The sequence below is a fragment of the Cetorhinus maximus genome, chromosome 2, assembly GCF_964194155.1.
Source record: "Cetorhinus maximus chromosome 2, sCetMax3.hap1.1, whole genome shotgun sequence".
Lineage (NCBI taxonomy): Eukaryota > Metazoa > Chordata > Chondrichthyes > Lamniformes > Cetorhinidae > Cetorhinus > Cetorhinus maximus.
In genome coordinates this window covers 192,909,517-192,930,742 of record NC_135880.1, presented here as the reverse complement: position 1 = coordinate 192,930,742, position 21,226 = coordinate 192,909,517, and the positions used below count along the sequence as shown (strand labels likewise).

Here is a 21,226-nt window from a genome sequence, read left to right as displayed (position 1 = left end):
TAGCATAGATGAAACTGGCCTGTTCTGGAAGAAGATGCCAAATAGGACTTGCATAGCCAAAGAAGAAAGGACAGCTCCTGGGTTTAAAGCAGCAAAGGACAGGTTGACACTTCTGCTATGTGCCAACATGGCTGATTTTAATTGTAAACCAATGCTGGTTTATAGATCAGAAAACCCTTGAGCTTTTAAAGGGAAAATTAAATCTCATCTGTCAGTCTCTTAGAAGGCTAACAGCAATGCCTGGGTTACAGCAGTGGTATTTGAAGACTGGTTTGAGAATTGCTTTCTGCCAGAGGGTAGGGCTTATTTGAGGGAAAAGAACCTGTCTTTCAAAGTCTCACTTATCCTCGATTATGTACCTGGACATTCACACTCTCTTGTAGAGAATCATCCAGATGTTGACATTTTGTTTTTACCCCCAAATACAACCCCACTTATCCAGCCAATGGACCATTGTGTCCTTGAAGGCTCACTACACCCGGAGAAGTTTCAGCCACATCCTTCATCTTCAGGAAGCAGAACCTTCAACCACAGTCAGTGATTGCTGGAATCAATGCAACATCCTCATAGCAACAGGCATAATTAAGGACTCATGGGATGAAGTTAGAGCTTCAGCCATAAATGCCCGCTGGAAAAAAGTTTGGCCTGAGGCTGTAAATGATTTCACAGGGTTCCCCAACGAGGATGCTAAAGTGCCCAGGATTGCTGAGTTGGCAAAATAAATTGGTAAGGAGTGATTTGAAGACCTGGCCACGGATGAAGTGGATGAGTTGCCTCAGTCTCATCAAGAGGAACTCGCTACAGAAGAATTGGTTGAACTGATGAAATTAAATGAAAGTAAACAGGAGCCAAAGGAGGCTCATTTCACAATCAAAATGATGGCAGATCTCATAAGATCAGCTGAAAATCTGAAAAACAGTTGACAGACCATGGATACAAACATGGAAAGAAGCATTGCCTTTTGTAGAGTGATTGGCACTGCTATTGCTCCTTACCAAGAACTTAAAATTGACAAGCAAAAGGCCGAGCAGTCAAGAATAACATTGTTCTTTTTATCCACATCAACATCTACATCAGCCACTTCACCCACTCCTTCCACTCTTTCCACTCTCAAATAAAGTACTATACAGTAATTTGTACTGCGTAAGTGTGGCAAATTTTACATTGTTCTTGTTTTCTTGCTTTGTTAAACAATTTCTCCTGTAAAATTGTCTTTAATTTATTCAAACCAGAGTTTTTTTTGCCTCTGTTCCTTTATAAAAAAAAGTCAAATTTTGGGATGACTGGAACCTTTCTAATTCACTCCCATTATAAAGTATGTTCACTGTTCGTGATTTTGCCCTTTGCGAGAATTCACGGGAACATAACCCCCACACACGGTGGGACTTTACAATATTTTACTTTCGAGTTCGAAAAGGAAGCATTTATTCACTACTCCTGCCCTATGCAACCCCCCCCCTCCCAACAACTCCTGTCAACAAGTCTACTACACCTTATTCAAATAAATGGAGTCTAAATGGCTAGAGCTAAATAACATGGGTGGTAAAGTTGAATATGTGGTCTAGAAATTTATATGGGTACCTTAGAGATTAGGAGAAATTTTTCTTTATCATCTTGGATGTTTTTAGCTATGGTTTATTGCTTCCCTCAGGAAATGAATGGGTTGAGTAGAGTCCATGGTAGGGACTATTGCATATGAGCTATAGAGGGAGCAGGTTTCGTTGTCTGACTTTGCTCATTTCTATGGTTGTATGTGATCTCTGGGAATTGGTTTTCACCTATACCTTCCAAGTATTGGTTTTCCTCCCCTCTGCCACACACATTCAGGTATTAAACTCCAAATGAAAATGAATTGGAGCTCCCATCTCCAAACAAAATACTGAATTTTAAGAATCTTAAAACAACTCCAAAATATCCAGATGGTAGGAAATTATCTCTCCGTTACAATGTATTTCTGCCTTGACCAACTGGATGTCTAGGGGATATGGAAGTGCCAGTTTTCTGAAGTGCAAAGGGCATAACATGGCTTTTGTTTCCATGGTTTCTCCTGTAAGTTGCCAATTTTGGATGTGAGGCGTTTATGTGCTTCACAGGATTGGAGGGAAAATCTCAAGTCGAGAGTATGTCACTAGGTGAGTCAAAGTAAAATTTCCCAAGATCAATATTAGGTCTTGGAAAGGAGGTGTTAAGTAAACTAATTGATACTCTTGCAAGTAATATCAACCATAGCATACAATAAACTAACCCAGAAATATGAGCATAGCGAGGCACAGTGATATGTCAGCATGGATCAGTGGAGTGTAATTCCTACAAGATGTAGGAGTTTTGAGCACCAGGTTGAGTTGACTCAAGCAAACCTTATCTGTAGGAAGTGATAGGAGCTCAAATGATAGAGCTCCAAACCGAAGTTGAGGAGGAGGTGATGACAGACTAATGTATCATGGAGGGTGGGCTGGTTTTGAGTGGAAGGATTGTAACATTGATGAGACAGTGGTTGGGAGAGAAAAGCTGAAAAACAAAGATGTTGAAATTATTTGAACTATTTGTTCACATGAACGGTAGACCCTGACAGACTGGTTGGAAAAGTGACATGATTCTGTGTCATGCTTTTATAAATAGCTACTGTTTCGATCGTGAACACTGTGCCTTACAACAGTGTTAACAGAGGCTTGCGGACTGCACCCCTTTGCTATATGACATTTAGTGTCCAAACAGAAGACAAGAAAAAGCAATTCTTATCCTTTAAGAGAAAAGTTGGCTAATTAGCTTAGCTAACTTCTGGACCTGAAATTGTGATATTTCAATAATAGGATAAATTAATGGTTGTTGCAAGCCAGCTTCCACTTATTTCCACCCGCAGTGCCAGTTCCTGACAACCAATTATTATAATTGTTCTTCATTTGTTTGGGTGCGTGTGTGTATATAATATATATAGATTCAGGTGGTTTTGATTTTCTGTACACACATTGCAACAATCAATGTAACAGTTGGGCACTGAACACAAAGCTGGGCCTAAAGCCTCAGGTTTGTAAGGAGAATAACTCCGTAATTGGAACACAAAACAGGTTTATGAGTTGGCTGCAACTAATTGCCATGTTTAGTATTGTTGAATCTTCTGTAAATGAGACTCTTTAATTGCATGTTTTTGTATGTTGCAAAATATAATCACATTGCAGTTAAAAACACTGGTTTGAGGATGTAGATATTGGAACCAAATTTTCCTTGAATTTTTTAAAAATGAATTGGCAGCAAGATGTATATTTTTGAAGAAAAAACAATTTGTTGTAAATTGTTTATGTGAGGTAAGGATGTCTGTGTGGGACTTACTTTAAATGTCACAGTATTCCATTTGTTTTTCATTTGCCACTTCACGATTTTCCACTCACAACCAAACTCCCATTTTTCAGACAACAGCTGCTGGTAATAATTCGGCTGTATTTACACCTCTTCTGGACCCATCTTTCGTTTCCTGTGCCATTACCACTCCATTTTGTACTGTGCTATGATCTCTTCTATCATTTGGTCTCTTTTATCATTTAATCACTCCTACCTTCGACCCATTCGGAGTTTCCCTGGCTCTGCACTTGCTTATAAATTTGTAAACCTCTAACTTCTTCCAGTTCTGATGAAATGTCAACGAACTGAAACATTAACTGTTTTTCTCTCTTGCATTTGTGCAACCTGACTTACTGATTGTTTCCAGCAATTTCTGTTTTTATCTTCAGCATCCATAGTATTTTTCTTTTGTTCCATTTAGCTGTTTTGTTGAATGTAACAGACTTTATATCAGAATTCATTTAAGTTCTGTTTATTATCAGTAAAATTTAAAATGTTTACAATCATTAAAGAAATGTAACAACAGAAATCTATCCACCAGGAAGCTTTTGCCCAGTCTGAAGACGAAGAGACCCCAGGACTTAGTGTTGGTGATTGGAACGGGTGTGAGTGCTGCTGTAGCACCACAGGTCCCTGCACTCAAATCCTGGAAAGGACTCATTCAGGCTTTGCTAGATGCTGCTAATGACTTTGACCTCCTTGAGGAGGAGGAGAACAAAAGATTCCAAAAATCCCTCCATGAAGATAAGAACCTTGTGCATGTGGCACATGACTTGATACAGAAACTTTCACCAGTAAGTGAATTTTTAGTAGCCTGTAATTAGCAATTTTGGTAAAGAATGACCCAGCTCAGTGTGACAACTGTCATGGGTCATAGATCAGCAATTTCAAATTACCTGAAATCCGGCTTTTATTGTTTTTGGCTGGAGACTAATTATATCAATATTTCTGTGCAGCCAATCCCAGTGGGAAGAGTGTATTACAATGTGCTTTTATAGTTATAGGAGTGAAGTGCTGAAACACCCTGTATATCTGGCTCCATTGAACACATTTGTGCTTTAGCTCACCCACTAAAAATCAGCCATTCAGAACCAGTGCCATTGTGCTTCAAATTGTTGTTAATATAGGTTTAGCATCCACATGATTTGATCCTAGTACAGACCCACGACTGATACAATGCCCTGCTCCAGTACTGATGGTAATTGTACAGCAACCATAATTGGCAGTGGCGCTAATCTCTTTGTCTCATTGCCAACACTGACATGGATCTGTCTCAGATTCCAGTCTGCTGCTTTACTGTTATTGGTTGCACACTGTTATCTTTCCATTCGTTATCTTTTCCATTTTTAAGCACTGTTGCTAATGATTTCATTTGTGGCCCATTTTCCCTTGCCCTTTAGTACTTGGCAAACTTATTACTCTGTGCCTCTGGGCCTTCATTCACATTGAGCTATGACTCAGCACTGCACCTTCCTCTTGCTCTTCAATATTGGGAAGCAAAAAGTACCTGAATGGATTGTATTAAGTCTTTTAAACCCATCTATGCCATCCTGTAAGGAAGTGCCTTCTCTGCACTCAGCACCTGCACAGAGTGGCACATGGAATCAAGGGCTGACCATATACGAACATATGAATTAGGAGCAGGAGTAGGCCACTCGGCCCCTCGTGCCTGCTCCACCATTCAATAAGATCATGGCTGATCTGATTGTAACCTCATGCCTACCTCCAATAACCTTTCATCCCCTTACTTATCAAGAATTTACCTATCTCTGCTTTAAAAAATATTCAAAGACTCTGCTTCTGCTGGAGGAAGAGAGTTCCAAAGACTCATGACCCTCAGAGAAAAAATTGCTCCTCATCTCTGTCTTAAATGAGCGAACCCTTATTTTTAAACAGTGATCCCTAGTTCTAGACGTATGATGAATCATATGACTCATTGCCCTGTGGTTTAATGGGTTGGGGCATCACTAGGTCTGGCCTTCACGCAAGACTTATTGTGATTCTGGCATCAGCAACTGCTCCTATAAAAAGGATTACCAAATCTCGCATGACTGAGAAGTCATTTATTTGGGGTTGATGGGTTTTTTCCTAACAAATAAATTTGATCTGATCCAGGATCATTTGCGACCAGTTTTCACACAGGTGCCCAAATGACAGATGGTCCCTTAAACATCCAGATATTTGTATTTATTATATACTCAGTAACACACCCATGTATATTTTTGTTTATAAATTGGAAAATATATTTTTTTCTTGCCTCTATCTAGCACCATTCTCACTTGTACTTTTTGGTGCAATTTTCTTTGTCTGACTCAGCAAGGACCAGTCACCTTCCAAGTACATTCCTGACTATTACTGTCTAATTGTTTCTGCATTTCTCAGCAATCTGCTTACACATTTGCTCTTCTTTCCCTCTGACTGTTTGTTTGACGGTCTATAGTACACTCCCAGCAATGTGATTTGCCCTTTTTTTGTTTCTCAGTTCAATTCCCAATGTCCTTATTTGATGATTCTTCTAGCATATCATTCTTCCTCACAGCTGTGATTGTTTCTTTAACCAATTTTGCAACCATCCATTCTTTTTTTTTCTCCGCCCTTCTAACCCATCTGAAAACCTTGTAGCCAGGAATGTTGAGCTGCCAGTGCTGCTCTTTAAACTATCTTGCAGTGATAGCTATGACATCATACTTCCAAGTGTATCTGTGCCGTCAGCTTATTTCCCTTACTCACTAAACCCCTTGAATTTAAATATATACCACTAATTACTGAATGATTCCTTTGTCTATTTTCTAGTCTTTGCTTCCTCTGCTTTCCATTCTTGCTTGCTAATTTCCTGCCTTCCATTTCTTCACTTCTTTCCTTCCTGAATTTACTCTCAGGTTCCTAATTCCCTGTCAAGTTAGTTTAAACCCTCCCCAACAGCACTAGCAAACCTCCTCGCCAATATATTAGTCCCAGCCTGAGTAGCTGCAACCCATCTGACTTATACAAGCCCTACCTCTGCAGAAATCTAAAACCCTCCCTCCTGCACCATCTCTCCACCCTCTCATTCATCTGCTCTATCCTCCTATTCCTGTATTTACTAGCGTCTGGCACTGGACAAATCTGGAGATACTACCTTGTGAGGTCCTGCTTTTTAACTTTCTTTCCTAGTTCAAATTTGCCTGCAGGACCTCATCTTCCTTTCTATCTATGCCATTGATACTGATATGGACCATGACCTCCGGCTGTTCATCCTCCCCTCAAATGTTCTCCCCACTCACCCTCTCAAATGTTTTGCAACTGCTCAGTGACATTCTTGACTCTGGCAACAGGAGACAACATACCATCCTGGGGTCAAATATGTGACCACACAATCACCTGCCTGTTCCCCTAACTATTGAATTCCCTATCACTTGATATTCTGACATTCCTCCTGCACTCGTGTGCAGCTGAACCCTAAGGTGCCTCAGCCTTGCCTGTGACTGTACTGTCCAGAGGAACCATCGTCCTCACCAGTATTCAATATAAGTTAGAGAACAAGATGCACTCGGAAATTCTGCGCTACTGCCTGGTCCTCCTTGCCTGTCTGGCAGTTAAGGCCTTTCCCTCTCTGTCTGCTCAGAGCTCTGTAAAGCTGCAAGGTGACCACCTCCTGGAACGTACTGTTCACATTTCTCCACCTCATGGATGCATTACAGTGATGCCAGTTGCTGCTCAAGTTCTGAACCTCAGATTTTGACCACCTCCAACTGATGACACATACACACCTGACTGGAAGCATCCTGAAGTTCCCACATGGCACAGAATGTACATTCAGCGGGACTGAGGTACTCTGACATCCTTGGGTTTATTATATGACTAGCTAAATAAACTTAAGTTTTGTCCCTGATCAGGATAAAAAAAATAACACTCTCCCACCACTCGCCAATCACCTTGCACTCTTGTGTCTGGGCCCTCTGATTGAAGACTGTTTTTGTTAAAGAACAAAAAAATGACTTAATACTGACTCATTCGACTTACTCATCCTCCGAGCTCCACGCAGTGCAAAATATCAGAACCCCTTGCAAGAAGGCTACTGGATTTGGAAAAGAACAACTTCTATCACAAATTGGAGTTGTAAAAAGCTGCATTTGAGTTAATTGTACGAGAGGGATTTAGCTTGCTCACAGAGTTAAAATTATCTATGAAACAGAAATTAGTATGCGTGCTGCAAGATTGCCAAGTTTGCCATTAAATCAGCAGTTTTAGAGCATTATTGATCTCTTATTTGATCTCTTGCAATCTCACTCTCTCTCATACACGCTCTCCATTTCTTCTTTTCTACCTCCTTCCCACACTAAACATTAATATTTTCCTTTAAGTGAGAAGTGAGATTTTCTTTGAGACAAATATTTTGTGAGTCCTATGGAGTATTTGAGGCTTCATTGCAACCCGTGTGCTTGATTTATGTTCTGATGTACGATTGTATTCACTGAATCTGTTCAATCCCATAGCGCACTAGCAATGTTCGATCAACCTTCTTCAAGGACTGTTTGTATGAGGTTTTCGATGACCTCGAATCCAAGATGGATGACATTGGGAAGCACCTTTTGCAATCAGTCCTGAAGCTGATGGAAAATGGAACCCTGGTTTTAACCACCAACTTTGACAATCTTGTTGAAATCTACGGAGCTCACCAAGGAACGCAATTAGAGTCCTTAGACCTCACGGATGAGAAAAAGGTAAAGAGGATGGAATGCTGTCTTGTTTACAAAATGTTGACAATTTGTGTCAACTCAGTGGCCTAGCTCGGGATGTTCAATGTTTTGAAGTTGAAGCCATATACAAATGCTAAAACCAGTTAGTCAGATGCATGTGATTGCCCAGAAATGTGATTCTGCCCTATAATCACAATATTAAGTGAGAACCCTCCCCATACCTTATTAAAAAAACGAGGTCTCTGTATACCAATAAGCAAGAACTGTATACACAAAAGGAAGGAATACTTTGGGCCCAAGCAGAAATAGCGTTTGCAATTGTAATCCCCACTTTTTAGGAAGGACGTGAAGGCTTAGGAAAAGGTAAAGAGATTTTCTAGAATGGTTCTAAGGGTGAGGGATTACAGTTACCTGGATAGACTGGAGAACGTGGGTTTGCTCTCCTTGGAGCAAAGAAGACTGAAGCGTTAATAACCATAGGGTACAGATTTAAGGTAACTGGAACACGAACTAGAGGTGACATGAGGAAAATAATTTTCACGCAATGAGTTTTTGGGATTTGGAATGCACTGCCTGATAGGGTTTGGACACAGATTCAGTAGTAGTCTTCAAAAGGGAACTGTGAATATTTGAAGGAGGAAAGATTGTAGGGATGTGAGGAAGGAGTGGGACTCTTTGAAAGAGCCAGCACAGATCGATTTACCAAATGGCCTCATTCTGTGCTGAACTAGTCTATGAAGTCCCCTCCTCACATCATCCACACACATTCCAAGTCGTAAAAGGACTATAATTGGGCAATTGGAGGTAGCTTTGGAACGGTTAGGAAATTGCCAACATCAACACGACTGTGGAGAAGTATGATGAGAAACAAAAGAACATAATAAAAGAGAGAATTCTACAGTCGCAACAGGTGTCTCAGCCTTGGTAACATTTTTTATTTACCTTTTGTTCTCAGTTTTAGTCAGGTGGTAAAGGCTGTCTCTCACCTTCCTGTTTTTAGTTCTGATAATGAATGTTCGTCCGAATGGTAAATTGTTTTCTTTCTTTTGCAATGTTGGCACACCTCCTGTATTTCCAGCAATTCTTGTTTTTAATTTTAAATTGTGTGAGCCATTGATTCAGGTCACAGTGAACAATGCCTCTGTGGCACACACATAGGAATGAAATTTAGTCATTTAAATATAATGAGCTGTTGTAACAATCTGCAACAGCAAATGTTTATGACAACAAGAATTATTTTACCATTTTATGAAAATAGTTTTTGCAAATCTCTTCATTACTGTAAATTCTTTCTTTTAAAGAATTACCCCATAATCATACAATGCCCTTCCCTCACATTTATACACTTTTTCTTTCCCAGATCTCAGGAAACTGGAAAGACCTCTTACGTACCTAACATAAAAGTTCTCAGCAGCACGAACTTGCTGTTTACTGTATTTAGTGGATCAGTCCCTAAGTGCCCTCTAAAGATTTCATTAATTTAAACATTTGCTTATCATGTAAGAGGTACAAGAGATGTATCTAGACCCAACTGGGTGCTATCAAAGTCAACAGCATAAACAAAAGATGTTAAGTAATGTATAACAGGCTGTGAAAATTAATTTTTCAATTAATTGATGCCTGGGTAAGGTACCTTTTGCTAAAGCAAGTAAAAATATCAGCTCTCTCTTTGAGAATTTACTAGTATGATTACGAGCGAGGCAGAAAACTGCACATAATCTCATTAAACAAATATTATGTATAGCAATTGCCATTTGTTTTTGCTGTATGTATTTTGACAGGCTGGAAGAGCTAGTCTCGCTGTTCCGTTCTGTTTCTGTTTGTGATAGGTACTTGAATGGGCGCAGGAGAAAAGAAGATTGAGTGTGTTACACATCCACGGCGTTTACACTAACCCCAGTGGGATTGTTCTACATCCTTTGGGCTACCAGAATGTGTTGCGTAATACAGAAGTAATGGTGAGTTCCATATTACTTTCCTAGTGCAGACTTTGAAATACCATTAGGTCCGAGATTTAAAAGGACACAACTGGAAGATTAGAATAGTTAGGTACTTGTTTGACCGGCGCAGACTCAATGGGCTGAAGGGCCTTTTTTCTGTGCTGTAGACCTCTATGACTTTATGACTCTGAGATCAGACGTGCAGTCTGTACCTTGGCTTCTACTGTTCTGCAGCAGAACACCAGATATGTATCTGAGCTTCCCTGTGACACACTGCTTGACTAATTATCCCAATCGGTGATTTTCCTTCACCACCACCACCAACCCCCACCCTCACCCCCCCACCCACTGCATCCCTACCGCCTGTGGAGAATAATTATTGTCACCACTTGGGCTAAGGGAGGTTAATGTAAGATGATTTTTTAAAAATACAAATTATTTGGATATCGATTGCAGCTTCAATTTATGACAGCCTTGTAGCTCCCAGATAACACGTGTGGTGAGTCTAAGCAATATGGAGAAACTCCACAAAGTCGAAGCCTTTCAAACACAGTATTTTCAACTATCTTGACTGCAACAACTATAAGGCTCAATTTTTAACATCCCACTCCGATGTGAAACATGTGTGTTGGTGGTGGTTGTCAAATAATGGAGAAAGATGGCGGCGTAGTGGAAATGTCACTGAACTAGTAATCCAGAGGTCCAGTATAATGCTTTGGGGACATATGTTCAAATTCCACCATGGCAGCTGGTGAAATTTAAATCTAAATAATTAAATCTGGAATTGAAAGCTAGTCTTCGGTAATGGCGAGCATAAAACTATCACCAATTGCCACAAATACCTATTGGGTTCACTAATATCTTTTTGGGGAAGGAAATCAGCTGTTTGGCCTATGTGTGACTCTAGACCCACGGCAATGTAGTTGATTCTTAACTGTCCTCTGAAATGGCCTAGCAAGCCACTCAGCTGTACCAAACCACTACAGAAAGATAAAAATAAATAAAACTGGATGGACCACTTGATATTAGGCACTTAGGCACCAGAAAATACCTGTTGATCCTGCAAAGGCCTCCTTACTAACATCTGGGGCCTTGTACCAAAACTGGGAGAGCTGTCCCCCACACTAGTCAAGCAACAGCCTGATGTAGTCATACTCAACATATCTTATGTTACAACAAATGTCCCAAACACCACCATCACCATCCCTGGGTATGTCCTGTCCCACCAGCAGGTCAGAGACAGCAGCACAATGGTACACAGTTTGGAGGGAGTTGCCCTGAGGCTGCTCAACATTGACTCCGGACCCCATGAAGTTTCATGGCATCAGGCCAAACATGGGCAAGGAAATCTACTGATTACTGTCCCCCCTCAGCTGATGAATCAGTACTTCTTCATGGTGAACATAACCTGGAAAGAAGCACTGAGGAGATAGAATGCTGTAGGTGGGTCGGGGGTGGCTTCAATGTCCATCACCAAGAGTGGCTCAAAGCACTGCTACTGATTGAGCTGGCCGAGTCCTGAAGGACATATCTGCCAGACTAGACCAGTAGCAGGTGGTGAGGGAACCAACAAAAGGGAAAGACTTACTTGACCTTGTCTTCACCAATCTACCTGTCCATGCATCTGTCCAAGACAGTATAGGTAGGAGTGACCACTGCACAGTCCTTGTGAAGATGAAGTCCCGTCTTCACAATAAGCGCGCACACCATCATGTTATGTGGCACTCCCATTGTGCTAAATGGGATAGATTCAGTACAGATCTAGCAGCCCAGAACTGGGCATCCGTGAGGCAATGTGGGCCATCAGCAGCAGCAGAATTGTATTCAACCACAATCTGTTTGTAACCCATGGCCTGGCATATCTCTCACTGTCATTACCATCAAGCCAAGTGATCAACCCTGATTCAAAGAAGAGTTCAGGAGAGTATGCTAGGAGCAGCACCAGGCATACCTAAAAATGAGGTGCATTCTGGTGAAGCTACGACACAGGACCACTTGCATGCTAAACAGCGGAAACAGCATGCGATTGGGATAAGAGATTCTACAACCAATGGATCAGATCAAAGCTGTGGAGTCCTGTCACATTCAGGAATGAATGGTGCTCCATTAAACGTCTAATGGGAGGAGGAGGAGGAGGAGGCTGCACAAACATCCCCACCCTCAATGTTGGAGAGCCCAGCACATAAGTGCAAAAGAAGCTGAAGCATTTGCAACCAACTTCAGCTAAAAGTGCTGAGTGAATGATCTATCTCAGCCGCCTCCTGTTGTCCCCAGCCTAGGACACTACCCTGAGGATGAAAATGATTGGCCTCCAACAACCACAGATGCCAGTCTTCAGTCAATTCAATTTATCATCCCATGTGATATCAAGGAATGGTTGAAGGCATCGAATGCTGCAAAGGGTATGGGCCCTAACACCATTCCAGCAATAGTACTGAAGACTTGTACTCAAACTAGCTGCGCCCTAGCCAAGCGGTTCCAGCTACAACACTGGTACCTACCCGGCAATGTGGAAAATGGCCCAGGTGTGTCCTGTCCACAAAAAGCATGACAAATCCACTTCGGCCAATTACCACCCCAGCAATCCTTGTGATCAAGTAATGGAAGGTGTCATCAACAGTGCTATCAGGCGTCACTTACAAGCAACTGATGCTCAGTTTGGGTTCGGGATCACTCAGCTCCTGACCTCAATACATCCTTGATCCAAACATGGAGAAAAGAGCTGAACTCAGGAGTTGAGTTGAGGGTGACTGCCCTTGACATTTGCCCAATGCGGCATCAAGGAGTTCTAGTAAAGCTGAAATCATTGGGTATCAGGGCTATCCACTGGTTGGATAGCCTGTCCACTATTTGCATGAAGCAAGTTGGTTGTGGTTGTTGGAGGCCAATCATTTTCATCCTCAGGATAGTGTCCTAGGCTCAACCACCTTCAGTTGCTTCATCGTAAAGTCAGAAGTGGGGAGGTTCACATTCTTCAACATTCGCAACTCCTCAGACACTTAAGCAGCCAGTGTTCATATGCAGCAAGACCTGGATGACATTCTGGTTTGGCTGATGTGTGGCATGAGTGTTACTTGTTCTTAAGTGTAAGGCAATGACCATCTCCAATAAGAGAGAATCTAACCATCTCTCCTTGACATTCGATGGCATTAACATCGCTGAATCCTCCACTACCAGCATCCTTGGGGGTGACCATTGACTAGAAACTGAACTGGACCAGCCATAGAAATACTGTGGCGACAAGAGCAGGTCAGAGGCTGAGATTTCTGACATGACTAGTTCATCTCCTGACTCCCCAAAGCCTGTCCATCATTTACAAGGCACAGCAGTGTGATGGAATACTCTCCACTTGCTTGGACCAGTGAGGCTACAAAAATGCTCAAGACGTTCAACACCCAGGACTTGATCGGCACCCCATCCACCACCTTAAACATTCACTCCCGCAACCACGAACACACAGTGGCAACAGTATGTACCATCTACAAGATGCACTGCAGAACTCTGCTGGCTGTTTTGACAGTACCTTCCAATCCACAACCTCTACCACCTAGAAGGACAAGGGCAGCAGACGCTTGGGAACACCACCACCTGGAGGTTCCCCTCCAAGTCGCACAGCATCCTGACTTGAAACTACATTGCTGTTCCTTCACTGTCACTGGGTCAAAATTTACCAGCACTGAGGGTGTAACTATACTAGATGGACTGCAGCGATTCAAGAAGGCAGCTCACCACCACCTTCTCGAGGGGAAATTAGGAATGGGCAGTAATTGCTGGCCTCATCAGTGACTCCCTCATCCCGTGAAAGGAGTCGTGTGAAAGGAGTAGTGTGACAAGATGTTTTTTTTTATCTTACCAATAATTTAAATTCCAGATTTTCAGCAGTGTTGGGGCCACCTGTTGCTGGCAGACTTTATTAATAGATAAAAGTCAGGGACCCATGATGCAATTAGTGTGCTTTAGAGATGTAAGCTGTTTTTGTTCTAGCTATTGTTAATGTTTTTTCAGGTGGAACAAATAATGGAACAGTCTAGATGAAGCTTATATAATTGAGGGGAAATAACCTGACATTTGATATTTAAAAGCAAAAAACTGCAGATGCTGGAAATCCAAAACAAAAATAAAAATACCTGGAAAAACTCAGCAGGTCTGGCAGCATCTGCAGAGAGGAACACAGTTAACGTTTCGAGTCCGTATGACTCTTCAACAAAACTAAGTAAAAATAGAAAAGAGGTGAAATATAAGCTGGTTTGGGGGGGTGGTGGGGGTGGGGGGTGTTGGGACAGGTAGAGCTGGATAGAGGGCCAGTGATAGGTGGAGATAGCCAAAAGATGTCATAGACAAAAGGACAAAGAGGTGTTGAAGGTGGTGATATTATCTAAGGAATGTGCTACTTAAGGGTAGAAAGCAGGACAAGCAAGATACAGATAGCCCTAGTGGGGGTGGGGTGAAGGGAAGAGATAAAACAATGGATGGAAATACATTTAAAAATAATGGAAATAGGTGGGAGAAGAAAAATCTATATAAATTATTGGGAAAAAAAAGGGGGGGATTGGAAAGGGGGTGGGGATGGAGGAGAGAGTTCATGATCTAAAATTGTTGAACTCAATATTCAGTCTGGAAGGCTGTAAAGTGCCTAGTAGGAAGATGAGGTGCTGTTCCTCCAGTTTGTGTTGAGCTTCATTGGAACAATGCAGCAAGCCAAGGATGGACATATGGGCATGACAGCAGGGTGGAGTGTCGAAATGGCAAGCGACAGGGAGGTCTGGGTCATGCTTGCGGACAGACCAAAGGCGTATATTGAGTTCAACAATTTTAGATCATGAACTCTCTCCTCCATCCCCACCCCCTTTCCGATTTCCCCCCCACCTTTTTTCCCCGATAATTTATATATATTTTTCTTCTCCCATCTATTTCCATTATTTTTAAATGTATTTCCGTCCATTGTTTTATCTTTACCTTTTAGCCTATTTCGATCCCTTCTCTTCACCCCACCCCACCCCCACTAGGGCTATCTGTACCTTGCTTGTTCTGCTTTCTACCCTTAAGTAGCACATTCCTTAGATAATATCACCACCTTCAACACCTCTTTGTCCTTTTGTCTATGACATCTTTTGGCAATCTCCACCTATCACTGGTCCTCTATCCAGCTCTACCTGTCCCAACCCCCCCCTTAAACCAGTTTATATTTCACCTCTTTTCTATTTTTACTTAGTTCTGTTGAAGAGTCATATGGACTCGAAACGTTAACTGTGTTCCTCTCCGCAGATGCTGCCAGACCTGCTGAGTTTTTTCAGGTATTTTTATTTTTGTTTTTGATATTTAAATATTTCTTAAAGACAATGTTGATGTTTTCCCTTTGGGGGCTACAACCCATTCATTTATTAAGATGAAACAATTTTAACTAAAATATGCCAGCCTTGGATTAGTGGCTATTTTGCCTCTGATTCAGAAGGCCATGGCTTCAAGCCCTATGCCAGAGACTTGAGCACATAATCTAGGCTAATCTAGGCCGGTGCAGTAATCAGGAAGTGCAACACTGTTGAGGTGCTGTCTCTTGGATGAGATGTTTAACTAAGGCCCCACCTGCTCTCTCAGGTGGACACAGGAGATCTCATGGGACTATTCGAAGCAGAACAGGGGAGGCTCCTGGTGCCCTGGCAAACATTTATCTCTCAGCCTTTCAAAGGGCCTTCAGTAAGGTACCACATCATGATTAAGATTATTGCCATGAAGCTATTAATGTATATAATATTTTGGAAAATATATTTCTTTTAAAACAGAGGTTTAGTCTGTGGGTATTTCTTAATTGGATTAAAGCCAGCTAGTCTGGGAGCTTTGATATGTACTAGTTTTGATAAGTAAGAGAGATAACGTGCATTTGCATTTTTTGAATGGAGCATTCAAGAAGTAGGGTGAAAACTTGATGCCTTTCTAACAGCTACCAAGCAAAATGTTTATATTACTAATAAAATTGGTACAATGAATTTGGTTTCATTGTTAAAAGGTAAAGTTCAAATAGACTGGTGAGACAATCAGTGGTGGTAGGTATAACTTCAGTAGTTTTTGGGTGTGCAAGGAGAGGCAATGTAAGATAAAAAGGCAGCTGCAAGCCTCCAACTGGTCCAGCTGGCTCCACAGTGAAACAAACCTCAGTCTTGAATTTGTAAGGTGAAAATGCTTTGCCTCGTGTCTGGTTAAGTCTATCGGTTGCTGTTGCCTTAATGGAGATTTGTTTGGGAATTTGTTAAAAGTTATGATATTAGTAATTTGTAGCCATGTGTATATATTTTAACCTGTGTAATTAATAAAGCGTTTCATTTAGTTTAATGTAAAACCTCGATAACTAGTGGTCTGATTCCTGAGTTTAGAGTCGCATCTCAAACATAACACTTAAAATTATTGGTTATGACAGTTGTTTAAAGTTTCCCTCTGGGTTTTTTGAATAACTCTGCTTTACCAACTGCATCGGTCATAACATTATGATCATGATTAACGGAGTGGTTAGCAAATTGGCTACAAACAGAAAACCGAGTAAGAGTAAAGGGTAGCTACTCAGACTGGCTAAAGTTGAGATGTGATGTTCTAAAGGGATTGGTGCTTGAACATCTTCACAATTGGATTTGGAATTTGAAGAACATTTCAAAATTTGCAGAAGATACCAGATCAGGGGTGTAGTTCACTGAAAGAATATGGCAAAATACAAGAGGAAATTAATAAACTTGTGGAATGGGGTTGTAATTAGCAAATGCATTTTAATTAGATACTGTAAATGTGAGGTGGTACATTTTGCTAGGAAGAGGTCACATCCCACCTAGATACTAATCTAAACAGGATGGAGGAGTGGAGGGGTCTAGGAGTACACATTCACAGATATCTAAAAATAACAACCCAAGTTAATCACGCTATTTAAAAAAAAATCAAACCAATCTCAGATTCATTTCTGGAGGAATGGAATTGAAAAACAGAGAATTGATGTTAAAACTTGTATCAAGCCTTGATTAAACCACACCTGGAGTACTGTGCACAGCTCTGGACTCCATATTATAAAAAGGATATAGAGGCACTGAAAGCAATAACAAAAAGATCATGAGTTTGAAACCAGAACTGAGAGGATATACTTATTAAGAAAGTTTGTCTTTAAAATTGAGAAGACTGAGGGGTAACCTGAGAGGTCTTTAAGGTAATGAAAGGGTTTGACAGGGTAGATTTTAAGAAAATGTTTCCATTTGTGAGTGAGTTCAGAACTAGGGGCCGTAAATATAAGATAGTCACTAATAAATCCAATAGGAAGTTCAAGCAAAACATGCTCACCCAGAGTGTGATGAGACTGTGCAATGAATTACTATGTGGAGTAGTTGAGGCGAATATCATAGATGCATTTGAGGGGAAACTAGATAAGCACATGAAGCAGAAAGAATGATACACTGATGGGATTAGATGAGGAGAGGCAGGAGGGGGCTTTGTGGAACATAAATGGTAGCATAGATCAATTAGGCTGAATAGCCTGTTTCTGCGCTGTAAACCTGTAGTAACCTATTATGTTCAGCAGTTCTTCATGTTTTGACTTACTACCTAGTCTCGTCAGCTTTCCACAACTCCTGTGAAACAAAATCCAGTTCATCCCAAATAAACAGTGTATTGAAGAGCTGACATCTGTGGGATCATACGTATGGAATATTGTCATCGTCTTGCCTGATACATGTTCTGACATGGTTGATGGAAAACTCCATAAAGTAGAAGCATTATGACTGATTGTCCCGTCCAACAGATCATCACATTGCACTAGATATACTCTGCTCTGTAAATTCACATGTAGGTCAGGATAGCACAGATCAGCAAAGGAGTTAGAGAAACCAAAACAAGCACCCCTGATGGTTCAGTGAATAAATGTGCCCATATTTTACAAAGCTAAAAACTTGGAGGGTGGGGTGAGAGTTGGCTGATCTCTGCCATGGCAGCTGTTTTGATAATGCAGTTTTTCTGTATGCTCTGTGCTAAAAGAGGAGGAAAAAGTCCACCAAAGTTCATGTGATTCTATTTGCAATCCAGTGATTCATGCAGGAAAGTGTATGCATGTGTGGATATTGGATGAGGACAGGATTTGGGCTTGATTCACCCACAGCTGATTGACATTAACTGTTGAGGCTGGTATAGGAACCATGGTCACTTGGAAAGGACCTGTAAGGCACTTGTGGCACCAGCGGGAGCCACAGTCATCAGGAGAGGAGGGGGGTTTTAAAGGACTGGCACTCGTTGTTTAGTACAAATGGTTAACTTTTGTAAATGTGAACATTTGTAATTTGATCTCAATCAGTAACTAAATTTCAGTTGTACACTGGGGAGTAGATGCTGCTATAAATGTTTGTGTTTTCATTACTGAACAGAGGGAAATTCAGAAGCTGTATGAAAATAAGGCCTTCGTCTTCCTCGGCTGTGGCCGGACAGTTGAGGACACAACGTTCCAGTCGCTCTTCCTGGAAGCAGTGAGGAACAAGTCTGACTTGGAACACTTCATGCTGGTGCGCAGGGATGATGTGGATGAGTTTAAAAAGCTTCGTGAAAACATGCTGGATAAAGGGATTAAAGTGATCTCTTATGGGGATCATTACTACGATCTGCCAGAATACCTTGAACGGTTAACCAACACCATCTGTTCAGTAGGTAGGCAAGGTATGTTGTTGGAAGGTTGGATTTAATGACCTTAATGCAGTAACCAATCTCACAAGTTGCAATGAACATTGTGAACATGTCATTTTGCAAGGAAAAAGATCTATTTGGTGATGTATTGGACCAATGCAACCTTCAGAACGGGATAAGTTGGGAAAATCAGCTTGGGCTCCTGCTTCTGCTTGCTGTCCAGTGAATGTTTGGTGTAAGTGTGTATCTGAAAGATCAGGCAAGCCAAGATTTGGCTGTGGTGTGTAAATCCCAGTGCTCAGCCTCTGTGGTCAAGGAGCCAAGGTCAGTAATTGGCTAGGAGATAGGAGACAGAGTAGAGATAAAGGGTCAGTTCTCCAATTGGCAGAATGTGAATGAGTATTGTTCCTCAGGATCTGTATTGGAGCCTCAACTTTTCACATTAAGTGACTTCCTTCCAAATCATTAATGCATAATGGAGGAATTAAGAGTTATACATTAAAATTTTTCAGATGACATGAAGGAAAGATATGCAGTTTGTTCAGGTCATCCACTTTGGATCTGAGAGAGGTGAATCAAAACGTTTGCTTAATAATGAGGTGAGAGCTGGGGAGGAACAAAGGGATTGGGGTGTCTGGGTACACAACCATTAAAAACTGCCACAAAAAGTAATCAAAAAAGCTAATGGGATTTGACAGAGTGATGCTTCAGTTGTATGGAGCCTTGATCAGACCCATTCTGGACTATTACATTCAAATTTGGGCAGGGAACCTCAACAAAGATGTATTGGCCTTGTAATGGATACAGTGCAGGTTCACCAGAACAATGAAGGACTTGAATGATTCAATTAGGGTATCAAGCGATATGGAACAAAGACTGGTAGATGGAACTGAGGTACAGGGCAACTATGATTCTAACTGAATGTTGGAACTGGATCAAAGGGTTGAATGGCCTACTCCTGTTCCTGTGTTCCAATGTGCCTGATGATCCAGTATTTAATATTAAGACTCTTAAAATTATTACTGAAAGTACTAAATAGGCAAAAGGTGAATTCCATAGATATGGAAGCTGAGGAGCACCATCTGTTCCCAACTTATAGGCAAATTTTGCAGATGCCAGATAGTAATAGGCACTTGTGAAACCTGGCAGTGTCTGCAGGAGATCATGGGGAAACCAAGAAAACTGATAAAGGAAGAATGGTAGTAATTCAACCCAGACTGTCACTCTGGAACTGCAAGTCCAAGGCTCTGTTTTGATCAGGGCTAGGCTGAAGTCTGCTTGCTGAACCTGTATTCTTCTAGTAACTGTGTGATATTAACTGTATACAATTTTTATGCAACTTCTTAAACTCCTTACATTCCTCCAATAAAATTGGAATTATATTGCTTTTATAATGCATCTTGCACTTTGGAGGACCTAGAACACTCTGTAATCTTGAGTTATACAAATACTTTTACATTGGTGTGTCCAAAATTCACTTTGCCACATTTCTACTGATGCAATATTATAACTGCAGCTTGAGTCATGGTTCTTTCTCTGCCACAGGAAACAGTTTGACACTGACTTGTTATTGAGCTGAGATTGCGTGGACTTGAGGTAGTTAAAGTGGAGATGGATGGTGTCTCAACATCCTTACAGATGTGGTCTGATTTGGTCCATTTGTAATATCTTTGTCAATAATCTTTTAATATTTTCACAAGTTTCTTGTAAACTCAAGCTCAGAATAAAAAAAAACTTCTCACAAATTGGGAATAAAAGTATGAAGCTAGATTTGCTACTTCATTGCCCAGTAATAAGAGCTTGGCCTGCTGGAAATGGTTATTAGAAGTTTGGACATGTCCAACCTTGGTTCATTACGCAATGAAATGAATGGGTGGAGAATCAAGAGCAATTCCTGACTGACCTGTTAGCCACCCCCAGTGAGCTGGGTAGTGATGATATAAATTCAGGTTGTAGTGAGTAGCCCAGAGGGCTGGTGTGGGAAGTCAAATTCATGATGGTGTAATAGGGAGTGCTCTTGTGGGCTTGAGACTGAGGTGCATTATCAGGCAGCTTACAGACACTTTTTGTTCTGCATCTGACCTGTACTATGCCTAACCTTGATGTTGGTATGGAGTATAAACGTTGGTGTTTAGTCTCCAAGATGGCCTCTTTCATCTCATTAGCTGAAATGTTCACTCCAAATGCTATATATTTCCCAAAGAAGCTTCAATCCTGAGGACTGCTGCAAAAAACTATTACTATGCTGTGTCTAATCTGCATTCCTCCTTTGTTTTTTCTCTGATAGGAACATCCAACGTTGACAATATATTCAAGAATGGCCCTTTTACAGTGAATAGCCAAGGTATGAATTTCGAGTCATCTTCAGGATATTTGAGACCTTCCATATGTGATGCTTCAGTTCACATTTTAAAACAATTTGCATTTATATCATGCTATTAATGTACGAAAGCATCTGTGGGAATGAGGGAACACTCTGGTGTCTCTGACATAGTTGAAACTACTCCATTCTTGATTGACCCTGGGAAATTGACTTTTCTTTGTCCTGGTTTATGGGGACCTGAACAATATTTCTGTTCTCTTTAACCTAAAAGCTATTTTAAACCTTTAGAGCAGGAGAGGGCCATTTGAGCC

General features: G+C 41.1%; 1 protein-coding gene across 7 annotated transcripts in view; it reads left to right on the top strand.

Moving 5' to 3' along the window:
- Positions 1-21,226, top strand: part of fam118b (family with sequence similarity 118 member B) — a 38,710-nt gene that overhangs the window by 14,666 nt on the left and 2,818 nt on the right. For 5 of the 7 annotated variants that reach the window (XM_078531048.1, XM_078531064.1, XM_078531058.1 and 2 more), the window contains exons 3-7: positions 3,878-4,130; positions 7,812-8,039; positions 9,845-9,973; positions 18,340-18,625; positions 20,880-20,936. In XM_078531048.1, coding sequence (XP_078387174.1) covers positions 3,878-4,130; positions 7,812-8,039; positions 9,845-9,973; positions 18,340-18,625; positions 20,880-20,936 — 953 coding nt within the window. Of the gene's footprint in view, positions 1-3,877; positions 4,131-7,811; positions 8,040-9,844; positions 9,974-15,550; positions 15,655-18,339; positions 18,626-20,879; positions 20,937-21,226 lie in introns of all 7 variants that reach the window. The other 2 variants (XR_013573550.1, XM_078531079.1) reach the window with 2 other exon arrangements.